The sequence below is a fragment of the Octodon degus genome, unplaced genomic scaffold (genome assembly GCF_000260255.1).
Source record: "Octodon degus isolate 3935 unplaced genomic scaffold, OctDeg1.0 scaffold00019, whole genome shotgun sequence".
Taxonomy (NCBI): domain Eukaryota; kingdom Metazoa; phylum Chordata; class Mammalia; order Rodentia; family Octodontidae; genus Octodon; species Octodon degus.
In genome coordinates this window covers 16,953,130-16,968,513 of record NW_004524595.1, presented here as the reverse complement: position 1 = coordinate 16,968,513, position 15,384 = coordinate 16,953,130, and the positions used below count along the sequence as shown (strand labels likewise).

At 44.7% G+C, this 15,384-nt stretch overlaps 1 protein-coding gene and 1 pseudogene across 6 annotated transcripts in view; both read left to right on the top strand.

Moving 5' to 3' along the window:
• The first annotated feature begins 6,091 nt into the window (after nt 1-6,091).
• Ociad2 (OCIA domain containing 2) overlaps nt 6,092-15,384 on the top strand; it is an 18,044-nt gene continuing 8,751 nt past the window's right edge. The window contains exons 1-6 of one of the 5 annotated variants that reach the window (XM_023711147.1): nt 6,092-6,175; nt 7,350-7,388; nt 7,583-7,587; nt 8,788-8,904; nt 12,105-12,201; nt 15,011-15,064. In XM_023711147.1, coding sequence (XP_023566915.1) covers nt 8,839-8,904; nt 12,105-12,201; nt 15,011-15,064 — 217 coding nt within the window. In that variant the 5' untranslated portion in view covers nt 6,092-6,175; nt 7,350-7,388; nt 7,583-7,587; nt 8,788-8,838. Of the gene's footprint in view, nt 6,176-6,261; nt 6,352-6,420; nt 6,582-6,641; nt 6,765-6,804; nt 6,826-7,349; nt 7,389-7,582; nt 7,588-8,787; nt 8,905-12,104; nt 12,202-15,010; nt 15,065-15,384 lie in introns of those variants that run through there. The other 4 variants (XM_023711146.1, XM_023711149.1, XM_004627497.3 and 1 more) reach the window with 4 other exon arrangements.
• On the top strand, nt 10,706-11,125 carry LOC101573673 (annotated as a pseudogene). The gene has a single exon (XR_001117017.2). The product of XR_001117017.2 is annotated as a 60S ribosomal protein L31 pseudogene (transcript).

The following is a 15,384-nucleotide window of genomic DNA, read 5'->3' as shown; positions in this document are numbered from 1 at the left end:
GAATAGAGGAATTTGTTCCAATAGTGTTTGTAAATAGGATATCATGTCTGCATCTTGTACAGCAAATAACCACTAGGAAGAGAGTATGCAGTGTGTTAATTATTGAAACTGTCCTACCAATTTGACTTGAAACTGTCTCATTGCTATTTGTTTCTCAATAAAATTATGGGAAAAAAAAGAAAGAGAAAGAGGAAAAGTTCTGCCCAAGCTTAAAAAAAACAAAATTAAGTCTTCCCCCAAAGTCTGCTCAATTAGATTTTAATTAACAAACTTTTTTTTTTCTAAAATGGAATTATGCCCTGAAAGGGGCTAACTCTGTGGTTTGTCTTTATACCTTATTGTAATTTTCATTAGAAAATCAAATGGTTTTTCTCTCACCCTCTCCTTAGGCAATGGAGAGACTGGGGACAGACACTGGGACACACAGATGACAACGCAGGTGAGGATGAGGCCCAAAAATCTTCCACAGAACATTAGTGGATCTGCTTGTATTCTCGCTGCCACACCGAGAGCACTGTGGTTTTGCATTCAAAGGCTTTGCATGTCATGGGCCATGGGAAGCAGTTCTAGAATATTAAAGTAGTAAATTTGCTTTCGTGATGTCTATTTTCAGCATTTGTAAGTGAAATGAAGGATAAGCCTGTCCCCAGGAAGACTGGAGACACAAGCAAATCAAAGTGCATTCATTCTCATACTTCGGATTTTCCCTATTTGGACCAAAATTATGATCTCAGGGACCTGCTTTGCCTCTTGCTGAGTCTGGCAGTCTGAATATCAGATCCAGATGAAACTCACGCAGCCAGAACTCTGTGTTGATGGCCTGAAAGCTCAAGCTCAGCACTGGCAGCACGCCTCGCCTGACAGCAGCGCCAGTTCATCAGGAAAGCAGATCCTGTGCTCCATCTTTGTATGACACCTCATTTAAACTCCACCGCTCTGCCTTTGTGAAACTTGACGTTATTTATTCCTCAGAGAGGGAATGAGTGACTCACGAGATCCTGTGATTCAGAGCCTCTTGCAGAGCTTGGCAGATGGCAAGGGGAGAGCTAGGAAGGACAAGGATGCGAGGCTGAGCGCTGTGCTTGGTCCTATGTGGACGGCCACGATGGCCTCCTACACACTCGCCCTGCAACCAGTGCCACAGGAAGCTAGCCGGAGCCCTCCACAAGCAGGGATGAGGCGGTTATGGGCCAGCCCTGTGGAATCGCACCTGTACTTTGTTTTAATCCATCCTCACAGCGGGGCCACACGTACAGCACTGTCCCTACTTCTCCACGCTGTGACTGGCTCCCCACCCTCCCTTGCTGCCCAGACATGTGTGTGCACCCATCTCTTGTTACTCATCAGGCCGTGTGTCTCTGCTGCCCTGTGAGGCTTCTGGACACACAACAGAGGGCACAGAACTAAGAGCATGAGCCAAGGAGCCAGGTCCTCACAGCCTGAGTCCTGGGATGGTCTCTTCCAAGCCAGGACGCTGGTGATGATACCTACATTGTCTAAATCCCATTTTTCTTACCTATAGCGTTGAGACAATAGCATGTATTTCTAACATTATTTAAAAGGCCCTGCAACTATTTTGCTAAAAAAGGAAAGAAAGAAGACAAAAGGAAAGAAGGGAGGGAGGGAAAGAGAGAGGGAAGAAGAGAGAACAGACAAAAGGAAGGAAGGAAGGAAAAGCAAAAGACCATAAGCCTCTTACAATACCGTAAGGAGCATGTAGCATTCACTTTTTATTTGGTACCTCATCAAGTTAATTTATCAGCATTATTATTATTCATGGGTTCATACAACATACCCCTCCCTGAAAAAGATCAGTTCCTATGCTTGAGGAGCTCACATCAAGAGGTAGTGACAGGGGCAGGGAAGATAGCTCAGTAGAATAAGAACTTGCCTGGCAAGCATAAGGTCCTGAGTTCAATCCCTGGTACCACCAAAAAAAAAAATTTTATTTATTTATTTATTTGAGAGAGAGAGAGAGAAAAAAAAAAAAAAAAAAAGAGAGAGAGAGAGAGAGAGAGAGTGACAATGAATGACATCAATGGTTTTAACAAGGTGATGGCAGCTGAGGGACAGCAGGGTGGCATTTGCTCTGGAGTTTGGGTTCAAATTTTAGTTTTGTCACTCCCTGGCCATGTGACTAAGTTATTATTATGTTTCCTGAGACTGCTGGGGGATACAGCTAAAAGATGGCAAGGAACCAGAAGAGAGCTCCACGGTTTGGACATAGGTTGAGTGTCTTCCACTGGTGCCTGTGTTAGAAGCTTGGCCCTTAGTGTAGTGATGATGGGAGGGGATGTGACACTTAAGTGACAGGACTCAGCAGGAGGTGGTGAGTTACTGAGGGCAGTGCTCTCAAGAGGGATTAAGGTGGTTCTCATGGGACACTAGTTAGTTCCCACAAGAGTGAGTTGTGACAAAAGAGTGAGCCTAACCTCAGAATGTTTCTCTGGCTTCCTGTCTCACCACTGAGATGCTATCTGCCATCAGCCATCACCAGAGGCCAAACCAAGGGAGGCACCCAATCTTCAAGCTATGAACTAAACAAAACCCTTTTCTTTATACATTACCCAACTGCCTTAGGCATTTTTGGTTATAACAGTAGAAAACAAACTAAGGTGAGTGTCAGGCACATCATATTTGAGATATGTATCTTCCTATATATGCACCCCTCTACACTTCCAACAGGTGTCCAATGTAGAACGCAATGGGGACACAGAAAGTAGGAAACCAAAATTGAGTCTGGCAGGATTCCAAGCAGAGGTGGCCCCAGAACTCAGTCTTTAAGAATGAATACAAGAGAGTAGAAAACCAGAAAGAGGGGCTGGGAAGATAACGCAGAGGCAGAAACACCTACCTGGCAAGCACAAGGACTAGAGTTCGATCCCCAGTCCCACATACCATCTCAGCCCCAACTCCTGGTACACCGTCCAGCTTCAGATCCCTAGGTGCCCACCATGCAGTAAATCCCAGCACTTGGGAGGTTGAAACAGGAGGATCTCTGCAAGTTTGAGACCAGACTGGGAGCTACAAAAGTGAATGCAAGGCCAGCCCCAATTGCATAGTGAGACCTTGTCTCGAAAGAAAGAAACAAACAAAGACATAAAGAGGTTGACTGAGGCTCAGTCACAGCCCACAGAAAAACATGAAAGGAAAGACCATCAGTCATGTTGTAGGGCCCTTGGAGGGCCTAAGATAGGTATGTTTAAGAAGCACAAAGGAGCAAAATCATGCAGGACCCTGAACATGAGTTTAGATGTTTCTCGAATCCTAGTGAATTAACCTATCTACCACTACCAGTGCAACATATGCTGGAGCTTGCCACAAATACTTTGCCACTTCCTAAACTATGTTTTCATCATTCACCAGTGGTAATTGCCTTTGTAGTCATTATCTCAAGCCTTATGGAAGACTACCTGCCCAACTCTCCTTGAAAGAAGAGTAATTATTTCCATTTTGGCTAAACCTGGCCCTATTTTGATGTGTTGTTATGCACAGAGCTAGGGCTTTGCCTTATCCCCTTAATTGACTTTAAGCAATGCACATCGGTCTAGCCACAGGTCAGTGTTGCCCCATTCTGCAGCTCCCAAGAAACATGTGAGAGCTGGGAGCAGTGCCACACTCCACACTAACTGCCTGGGCTGAGATCGAGCCTTGAGATAAGAGGCTATGACTTTACAGGGCATAAAAAAAATTACACATCAGGGCTGAAGCATTGACCCCAAGACATTAGATACTGCTCAAATTATGTTGTCCAGATTACTCTTTCAGTGTACCCTTTTCTCTGCATATTGCAAAGGTGATCTCAGGCCTCCTACCTAGCCCAGCTCACAGCACGCACTTCCCACCACTCTCATACTCACCCCTAAGTCATTCCCTTCATGATGAATCAATAAAACCTGAGTTTGGCTCTGGGTCAAGGGCTTTGTTCCAGTTGGTCATCATCCTAGCTGGACTTAGGACCTCCTTGGCTCCCTACAACAATAAATACACGTTAGCATCTTTATTCTCCCCATATGTTGCACTGGCAGTGGTAGATAGGTTAATTCACTAGGATTCCAATAACTTTTCCATGGGATTATAAATATAAACTTCCCAGACCAAGATGAGGAAGGGCTCTCTAGAAAGCCTGATGAGGGCTTTGTTAAATGAAGACTTTTTTGGCTGGGCCAGTTATGCTAATCTTTTTTTGTGGAACCAGGCATTGAACTCAAGCCCTTGCACTTGCCAGGGAAGCACTTATTCCACTGAGCCATCTCCCCGGCCCCCTGTTATGCTAATCTCATTCTTTGGGAGGTGACAAATCCTTTGTGGGAAGACCTATACCTTTTCTTCTAGAACAGTACCTGGACACCACAGATTCGCACAGCAGACACCACTTAAAGAATTCATAATAATTCATGCACATTAAATACAGTAACTTCTAGTTAATTTATGGTAATATACTGGAACATTATGGTGTAAAGTAAAGAAGGGTGTGAGGTACCAAGTGAACTGCAGCAAGAGGTCAAAAGACAAATGTCAGTTGGGGTATTTGTCAGATTTCAGTATAAGGGAGGGCCGTTCATTCAAATCACAAAAGCAACAAGAAAGCTGATCTCTTCAGACCACAAAACAACAGAGGCTTATTTCTTACTCCTAGTAACACAACAGAAAATTAGCAAAACTATCTTCTTTTTATTTGAGAGGAAAACGGATTAAAAGAAACGAAAACACACTGTCGAGACAGAGAATCTACTGAATCAAATGGTCTGAGGGAATCTACTAAAGAATGTGAAATATAGTTGTGAGTGTGTGTGTGTGTGTGTGTGTGTGGACTATGTAACACAAGTTAGCCTCAGACTTGCAGTGATCCTCCTGCCTCAGTATCCTGAGTGCCTGGGATTACCCATGTGTAGCATCATGCCCAGTAATAGCAATGTTTGTATGGTTTGTTTGTTTTGAATTGACTTTGGCAGCACTGAAGACCTAATCCAGGGCCTTGTGCACACTAGGCAAACCTTTGTCACTGAACTATATCCCCAGCCTTTTCTTTGACAGTCTTGCTACATCGCCCAGGTTGGTCTTCAACTTGAGACCCAACTCAGCAAAAAAGCAGCTGGAGTTGTAGGTATGTGCGCTGTGGCCATCACAAAAGTATCTTAATAGTCTTTGAACTCTCGCTCATGTATTAATTTACTCGTGCAACTAATATTTATTGAGCTCTTCATATACCTGAGATGATAAGGACACAATGGCAAACAAGACAGACTCCATCTTGTTCTGAACTTCATGAGGATTATACTCAAGCTGGAGAGGAACAAAGGCTTTATGCTGGGTTTGTCAACTCCCAGCTTGCAAGGCCAATGATCCACTACAGGGGAGAGGATTTCCCAAAGAAGATGGGATACTACTGCCAACTAAAACTATCTTAAGTCAGCCTAGGTTTGAAGTTTCTTTCACTCCTAGGTAAGGGGAAAGAAGAGTGGACTAGGTGAGGAAACGATGGGTGACTGGAGATTTCTACGTGCTACACTAAAGATCTGTCACATGACATTGAACCTGGTGCTTGGTAGTGTATTGATCATTATGACCCTGTAAACACTGACAGTATCTCAGTTATTCTTATTTGTTTGTGTCTACCCTTGAGAGAGATTATCAGGTGAACTAAGAGGAAATCAATGTGTACCACCAGTTTGAAACAAAAGTTACTGAATTGCTTAATATATCCATCTGTAGATTTGAGCAGAAATCTGACCAAAGGTTGAAGGTTGCTCAGCTTTGTGACTTCCAAAATTAGTGCTTTTGACCGTGAACTAAGAGCAAGTGAAAGTACTAGGTTTATTTAGATTTTCCCTCAGTTATACACATATATTAACAAACGTAGATTAACAACCTGTGAAAAAATACTATGAGAGAACAATGGCATCTTGTGCTGCGAAAGAGAAGAAAGAAGGCCTGCTTTAGGCTGGCAGGAAGCTCAAGGTCTTCCTGGAGGACATCTGGAAGCAGAGCAGGAAAGACCAGGACCCAGGGGAAAGGGAAAGGACCTGGCAAGAGGAGGCCTCCAAGCCAGGCCTCAGGATGGCAGCTACCAGCACAGGAGGTGGCAGAGAGCAGACCAGGCGGTGTGGGAGGTCCGGAGCCAGGGAGGGCTGGCACGCGGTTCACATTCTCCCCGACTCGGCCCAGCCCACAGGTAAGGTGCTGCGCCCAGCGGAGTCTAGAACGCAAAAGGGCACCCCCGCAGGTGGCCGCCCCACGCCCCACGCCCCACGCCCCACGCAGGTCGAAGGCCAGAGGCGGGAAGGGACAGAGGCAGGACGAAGACGCCCAAGGCGCCGGACACAGCCCAGCAGACCGCTCAGAGCGCAGGTAGCCTGCAGGTCCTCCCCTGGGCGCTCAGCAAGGGCCGCGGGGGCGGACGGAAACCGCAGGGCGCTGCGCAACCGAGAGGAGGGGGCGTTTGCAGGAAAGCTCGGGCGGGGAGCCCGGGAAGGGAGACCCCAGGCCCGCCGCGAGCGCTGCGGGAGGGCACGGCTGTCGCAACTGCGGAGGCCGGCGGTGGGCTGAGGAGGGCGCTGGGCCGAGTGGGCGCTGCGGGGGTGAGGGGCGGAGCGAAGCGAGAGCAGGAAGAATTCGGAAGGAGCCCGAGCGCCTCGGGGAGGAGAGGAAGCGCGGAGGGGAAGGCGAGGGCCGGGCGGCGGGCGGGAGGGCGAGCGCGTAGGGACCTCCTCGCAGACTGTTGCCCCGGACGCGGCCCCAGGGGCGACCAGCGCCCCCGACAGGTGAGCCCGCCCTGGGGAGGCGACGGCAGGCCTGGAGCCCTCTGCTGTCGGGTCCTCAAAGGTGGGCGCGAGCGGACCCGGCAGCTCTGCAGCGGCCGGGAGGGTGTGGGGGCCCGCATCTGGGGAACGGCAGGTGGCCTCTGGGTCGGGCTGGCGGCAGCTTCTTGAGTTACACACTTCCCTTAGAAAAACTGCGGCCCTTCTTTATCCGTCCTACCCCAACCCGCTGCCACTTCTCGCTGTTAGCACTCCAGTCCTCCCCCAGTCCCCCCCACCCAGCCTAAAAAACCTGGGTCTGGGCGGCTTGGAAGCAGAGTCCCTCAAAGGGCTGGCTTCGAAGTGGACTGAGTATGCATGGGCTGCATAGCGAACAGATCCCCCAGAGCTGAGGCTGAGACCTATGGTAGGTATCCTTGTTTCCTGATTGGGGCCAGGACCTAATCCTTAAGAAAAAGTTAATTTGACCCTAGATCAGCAAAGACTTCGTGGGGTCCTAAGGAAATAAGGTACCCAGTCTGATCTGGGGCTTAGGGGCTTTATCCCTCATCCTTACCTCATCGCTCATCCTTGCTCTTTGTGCAACAGCCCCTGAAGACTGCTGTCCCCATCACACCGACTGAGCAGGTAAGAAGGCTGAGGCCCAGATGCAGCAGGTCGCTTGCCTCAGTGCATTGGGTCAGCAAGAACTAAAGCCAGGATTTGATTTGCTTTCACACTGGGAGTTGTAGGTAGACTTGGCACACACTAGGCATGCTGACTCCTGAGGAACATCCCCTCTCTGGAGTCCGAATTTGAACAGAGCTCTTCTTGACTGCAAGACTTTCCCTTGCTGGGGGAACCTACAACAAGCCCAAACACATAATGAATATGAAGCCTTGTGCACATAGGGGCTCCCTTACCACACAGGCCATGCAGCTCAGTAACTATTGCAGGAAACAAGTGTATGTAAGGTGCTGTTGTGCACGGAATTCAACACTAGTTATGGAGCCCACCCAGGCTGCAGAGGGAAGTTGCCCTTGCAGGGCACAGGCTCAGAGTCCACTAGGGGTGTAGCTACCCTTGCCAAACCCAGGACCTGTTTGCTTGAGCCCCAATCTCTGCTGATGACTCATTCCCCTGTTAGTAATTTCCTGCCTTTTGCATCAGCTACAGCCTCAGTCCTTTCTTTGGCCTGTTTTTGTTTTGTTTTCCTTCCCATCCATATTCCCTTGGCTTAATGTTCACATTCTCTGGTACTCTTTTTAGACGGTCTTCAGGTTCCTCATTTTACCTGTCAGTCTCTATGTTAGTAGTTCCCAGTTCAACTCTCTGGCCTGTCCCTAACCTGGAAGTCTGGATCCAAATTCTCAGATATTCTAGTCTCATCTGGCTAATTCCACTGCTTGTCCCCACAGGTATCTAAATACAACATTCCCAAGCCCCAAGTTATCATTGCATCCTCCCACCAGGGTGGTATCTCTGTTCTCTTCTGCTCCTTGTGTGGCTATTGCATTACCTTTCGCACTGGTCCTTCTGCCCCTGGTGTCCACTCACTTCTACACATCTGAAAGCCCGGGAGTCATCTTGTTGGTGTCTTGAGATCTGACAGTCCTTCCTTGTCTCCTTCCTTATACCCTGTGCCCTAAAGGAAAACCCTTCACATTTTGTGTAATTGCTTATCTGTCTTCACCTTGGGACTGTGAGCTCCTTCAGCAGTGGTTTCATTCTTTGTACCCTCAGGATTGGCGTGTAGTAGACACTCCATTAGTATCAGTGTAGTTAATGACCTTGTAATCAGACCTTTTGGGGGTGGTTTACAGGTAATAAAGCAGTTCACTAAGTACCATGTGGTGTGACATTTCATGATCTGTCACCATTTATGAATGTGGGGTGTATGTGTGTGTGGCATTACAGATTGAGTTTATAAATGGTTACAGATTAATGACAAGATCAAAATAAGCTTTCCAGTTAAGTTCTGTTGCTACTAGTAAATGCTGATATAAAACATTCAGATAAGCCCTAGTCCTTCTCTTCTGTTTTCCTCAGGTCAAGGAGTAGTAAGCAAAGCGTGCAAGGAGAACAGAAGAACATCACCATGGCTTCCATGTCTACTCATGGAAACCAAGAGAAGGGTCCCCACTTGCCGCCGTCAAGCAAGCAGGTATAAACTTTAATTTGAGTCGAGGGTGAAAGCTGCCATCTGAAGAGGAAGAGCACAGAAAATGGTCATAAAACTTCCCCTGACCTGCCTTCTTACTTCCTTTTAATCAGTCTGGCTCTGTGTTAAGTCAGTACAGGGAGTATGGATTGAGGAAGGAAAATGTGTTTTTGGTTGTCTCAAAAAAAAAGCCTTTTAAATTTTTATTTACAAACTCTTTTAATTCTTTCCCTTTTAGAATCCAGCTCAGTCAACTCAAAAGGAGGGTGCCAGTGACTGAACATATTTGATGTACCATGATACATCGTGCTTATTTTTACATTTTTTATTAATAAGGATAATCATACTAAGCATATGCTGCTGACAGGTGTTGCTTTTAGGAGAGCAGAGTCCGTAATGACTAATTAGCCATCAGATTGGGAACCCACGTGTTAACATGGGCACATTTTTTCAGCTTATTAGGAATGAATATTATTTGCTTCAGCAACATAAAATGAGAGAAAATATTTGATGGAGAAATGGAACTCATGGTCTTGGGAGTCAACATTTCGAGCTAAAATTGTCTTTGGAGGAGACATGTAAGGAGCAGAGCATAGGGGAGGCACACAGGCAAATGCTAACAGGTCACAGGGGAAGAATTTGAACACCTGAGCCACTCCTGTGAAATAGAGAGCCATAAAACATTTATGGCTCTGCAGAAAAGGATCCTTGGCTCCTTTCAGGAGACTGCAGAAGTGGTGATCTTGGCTGCAGGAGCCCAGCAGTTGTGATAGCTGAGTGTGTATATATGGGTACAGTGGAGGGCGATTATCCATATTTCTGCTGAGCCACAGCAGGAGCAAGAACAATTACAGATACTCCTTGCTTTACAATGGGGCTGTATGCTGATAAACCCACCATCAGTGGAGTTTCCCAACACAGTGCAGTGTAAAGTGCTGGCTGTGTACCTTCGCGATTATGGAACTGACTGGGAGCTGCTGCCCACTACCACAGAAAAATACACATATGGTTAGCCCAGGACAAGATCAGAGTTCCACATATGAAAGCGTATCCATTCCCACCACCATAAAGTAAAAGAATGTGAACCATCATGAGTTGGGGACCGTATTTACACTGGATCCACAGGAGTGCTTGCTGGCGAGCACTTATGCTAAGGAGCCAAGGTAACTAGAATGACAATGGTCACTTCCCCCAGCACTCTGCGTTACCATGATTACAGCTGTTGGGCTGCACTGATCACTACATCCTGGTACTGAGTCATGCATTGTGGAGAATAACAGGGTGACTGCTGGCTTGCAAAGTTTATAGAGCTCTGAAGGTACAGGAGCCACAGGGCCCCTGCATCCTATGAGTATGACATCATTCATTTCACAAACTTGGTACAGTGTCTAGTCCAGGAGAAAGTGCTTAAGAAATGGTGCCTATCACCCTCCTTGATATCTGCTATAAAACAGTCTAAAGAGCCAGGGAGATAGCTCAGTAGAATAAGTGCTTACCTGGCAAGAGCAAGGGCATGAGTTTAATCCCCAGTTCTGAAAAAAAAAAATTTTTTTTGAATTTTTCTACAAATTTTAATATGATATATAATTATTGATTTTCAATAAAGTTAATAAAAAACCAAAATACTTAGGATAGATATACAGGTATATTCTCTTAATTCAATGAATAGAAAGATTTGTTCTAATAGTGATTGTGGACAGGATATCATGTCTGTATCTTGTACAATGAATAACCACTAAGACAACAATATACAATACAGAGTTTACTGGCAACCGCGGCCTTTCGTCCCACAATCCACCGCGCTCTTCCTTTCCAACTTGGGCCCGGCAGAATGGCTCCTGCAAAGGGTGGCGAGAAGAAGAAGGGCCGTTCTGCCATCAACGAGGTGGTGACCCGAGAGTACACCATCAACATTCACAAGCGCATCCACGGAGTGGGCTTCAAGAAGCGCGCCCCTCGGGCACTTAAGGAGATCCGGAAGTTTGCCATGAAGGAAATGGGGACTCCCGATGTGCGCATTGACACCAGGCTCAACAAAGCTGTCTGGGCCAAAGGAATAAGGAATGTTCCATATCGTATCCGAGTGCGGTTGTCCAGGAAACGGAATGAGGATGAAGATTCACCAAACAAGCTGTATACCTTGGTAACCTACGTACCTGTTACCACGTTCAAAAATCTCCAGACAGTGAATGTGGATGAGAACTAACTTGGAAATAAAATTACAGAACTGGAAAAAAAAAAAAAAAACAATATACAATACATTAATAATAGAAACTGTCCTAATAATCGGTTTTGAAACTTTTTCATTGCTATTTGTTTCTCAGTAAAATTATTTAAAAAAAAAAAAAGTCTAAAAAGAGCAGTGGAAAATCAGCAGATCTGTCCCTTTACCAAGGAGGCAGCACTGAGCTGGTTCTTAAGATCAGGCAGGAAAAAAAAAACCAAACAGGTAGAGTGAAGCATGGTACCACACAGCTATAGTCTTAGCACTTAGGAGGCTGAGGCAGGAGAATCACCTTGAGTTCAAGGCCAGAATTACATAGTGAGATGCTTTTTTTAAATAAGTAGCCTTAAAAAAAAAATAGTCTTAAAAAAAAAAATAGTCTTTTAAAAAAATAAGGCCATAGAAAGAACACATGGCCTCAGTTGAAATTTACCCTCTCCAGATAGCCACTCTGCTCCTGATGCTCTAGACAGTAAGTCACTGTCTCTCCACCTGGGACTCAGTCGGTGCCTGAATCCACTCACTGGATTGGCCACTGATCAAGAGCTGGGTGTGATGGCTTATGCCTGTAGACCCAGCTCCTCAGGAGGCTGAGACAAAAGGATACAAGTTCAGTGCCAGCCTAGACAATTTAGGGAGACCTTATCTCCAAACAGAAAGTTCTGGGGTTGTAGCTCCGTGGCAGAGCACTCGCCTAACGTGGATTTAATCTCCAGCACTGATAGAGAAAGAAAAGCAGAGACACACAGAGTGGGTGCTCTGCTTTGTATTTTGTTTTATTTTTTGTGTTTTGAGATAGGGTTTCACTATATAATAGTTCAGGCTAGGACTGAACTCACTGTGTAGCCCAGGCTGGCCTTTGACCTTGCAGAGATCTGCCCATCTTGGTCTCCCAAGTGCTGTGGTTGCAGACACTTATGCCTGGCTTGGATGCTTGTCTGGTGATCTGAACTAACTCACCATGTGACTTTCTTTACAGAGCTTCTTGTTTTGTCCAAAATCAAAACTGCACATGCACAAAGGGGAGATTGCCAAGATTATCCGAGAATGTCAAGAAGAAAGTTTCTGGAAGCGAGGTAACCTCATCCCTCTTCATGCGCATTGACACTGTCTGTGCTGCTGTAAACCATCTCCATATCCTGTTTGAATTATGGTGATGATTTATTATTGAGCAGGGTTTTGCATAAGTCTGTGAAGAACTTTGATATTTGGAGATGTTTAAATCCATTTTGAGGGCTGGGGAGATAGCTCGGTGATCGAAGTGCCTGCCTGGCAAGCACAAGGACCCGGGTTCCATCCCCAACAGTACCCCATGCCCTGCCATGTATGGTGGCACACGCCTGTAATCCAAGCCCTGGGGAGGCTGAGACAGGATCATTACGAGGCCGAGCTGCATAGCAAGATCCTGTACCAAATAAATAAATGAGTAAACGATTAAATCCATTTTTAGCCTCTTTTTGAGCAGAAGTGACATCTAGTTGTGAGCCCTTTACCTCACTTAGCAGAAAGCAATAGACACATAGCTCTTCCTTTCAGGTGAGCACCGCGTGTATCAACATCAGTGTTTAGATTGTCCTCTGAATAACGGTTACAGAGACAATAAGCAATGTATAGTTATCATAACTGACCTACTAACCTGTTTTGAAACTGTTTAATTGCTATTTTTTCTCATTAAAATGAATTAAAAACAAAACAAAAAATGAATATTTAGAATCCCTTGATGGCTAGAAAGTAGGCCTTGTCTAAATTTTACTAATGTGTAAGCCTCTTAGGACTCAGAAATGATGCCTAAATTCTTTCAAGCCTTCATCCTTGATCCTAACACAATGCCTTTGATATATAAAATACCTTGTAAGTACTTATTTATTGAATGAATAATGGCAGTGTTCCATTAATACTTCTCTTACACTATTTCTGAATAGCATGTTGTACTGAGTTCCTTCCTCTTTCTGGGCCTGCCTTATATCAGATAAGGGTGTAAGGTCAAGCTGTGTATTAAAGTCTCTTCAGATTTAAAAAGAAAACTCCTGACTCATCATTTGAAAATGGCATAGCCAGGCCTGCTATGTTCTAGTTCTAGCACCTGGGAGGCTGAGGAAGGAGGATTCCTAGGAGTCTGAGGCCAGCCTAGGCAATATAGTCAGTTCAAGGCCAGCCTGAGCTACATAGAAAGACCCTGTCTAAAAAAAATGTTTTTTAAAAAGGAGTAACGGGCTGGTGAGATGGCTCAGTGGTCTAAAGCACCTACTTAGAACAAGCATAGCAAAGCACAGGGACCGCGGTTCATCCCCCAGCACCACGTGCCAGCCAGCCCGCCCCCTGGTGGGCTGAGCTGGCCACACACACACACACACACACACACACACACACACACATAAATATAATAAAAATAAAGAGGATGAGAAGATTTTTAAAAAGTAGTAACAGTCCGCATCTTGTACAGCAATTAACCACCAGGAAGAATGTATGCAATGTTTTAACTGTTGAAACTGTCCTACCAATTTGGTTTGAAACTGTCTCATTGCTATTTGTTTCTCAATAAAATTTAGGAGAAAAAATAAATAAGGCATAACAGCCTATGGCTGTAACCTCAATATTTTGCAACATTGCTGGCAGGAATAATTTAGATTTTGTAATTCTAATCTTTAGTTCTTAAGTCATACAAATCTAGCATCACCAGGTTTGGAAGTAACACTCTAAAAGGTGATATTCCTCCTGTGTTACAATGACTTGCTGGTTGTGCTTCTAACCATTTGTGTCTCTTCTAACAACATATGACCAGATACTTTAGTGAGCCCTAGTAGATTTGCACTTCAGTGCAACCATTTGCCTACCATCGGGTAGCTGGCAATGAGTGGAAGAATTGGTTGCTATTTGATTTGTCTTGGTTGCTAGGAAGAAATAGATGTTTGTTACTGCTCTGTGCTTTTGGAGGAAGTCATCTGACACATATTGACAGAACTGGAAACTGCTTTTTCTAAATTAAATTGCCTATGTTAAAAGTCAGCTAAATATTGTACGTGTTTAACATGAATATAATTTTCTGATAATCTGTTGATCTTAAAACAAATATCTTATCTGGTTGTGGGACAAAATATCATGAAAGACAAGAAAACAAAACAAAACCCAAAAACAAATCAATAAAATACAAGGGAACTATCCTATATTAAAGCAGAATAGAGAGTAACTGTTGTACATTGTCCTTGAAGCTTGCAGCACCATTACTGAGCCAATTGGAGAGATTTGAACATAGATTATATATTAGTTAATATAATTTTTCTTGTATATGAGTAGTCAAGAAGCAAATTTCTTGAGTATGCTAATAAGATTGAGATTATGCTGGAGAATGTTTTTGTTTTTAGAAGATATTGCTGAAATATTCCATGTGAAGTGTCATGATGTTTGCAAATTTCAGATGGCTTGAAAAATTACTGAAAGGGATAAAGCAAAAATTTCACAATTAGTGAATCTAGAGGACATCTATGCAGGAGTCTATCACCGTGCTATTTAATATTTCTGGATTGAAATATCAAAACATATAGCTCCAAAATTGAGCAGCTAAGTGTACAGACACCCTAGCATGCCCTTGGATGCAGAGATTAAAATCTTGCACATGTTGAGAATTTAGAAAGTGTGGATGTCAGAGATGGAGATGAATGGAGCTCAGATTTGGTTAGATTGATGCTGTGTATCAGATTGAATGAGGAAGATCCAAGAAAACTCCCCATGCAGTCCTTAAGTATTTGTTAAATAAGTAAAATAACAAATGAATAAGACCCACTGCCAAGGAAGGGAAGACAAAAACTCAGAGTGATTATCCCTGGCTTCTAGGAGAGAGGTCATGTTTTAATATACCCAATATTGAGGGGCATTTTTGTTTTACAGCTCTGCCTTTTTCACTTGTAAGCATGCTTGTTACCCAGGGACTGGTCCACCAAGGTAAGAGTTACTGTTTGTGAATAGTTTAACTTCAGTGAGTCCAGGTTTTGTGACACTCCTGGCAGCTTTTTGGTACTGGGTATTTATATTAGGGGGGAGGATTTACTTGTGTATATTTTTGCCCATTTTCAACCCAAGTCCTTGTCTCCTAGAAATCCTATGAGTGAATGTATTATATTACTTGAAGGAAGATTAAAGTTGCAGATGGAGCTAAAATGTTAATCAGGGGCTGGTGAGATGGCTCAGTGGTCTAAAGCACCTACTTAGAACAAGCTTGGCAAAGCACAGGGACAGCGGTTCAATCCCCCAGCACCACATGC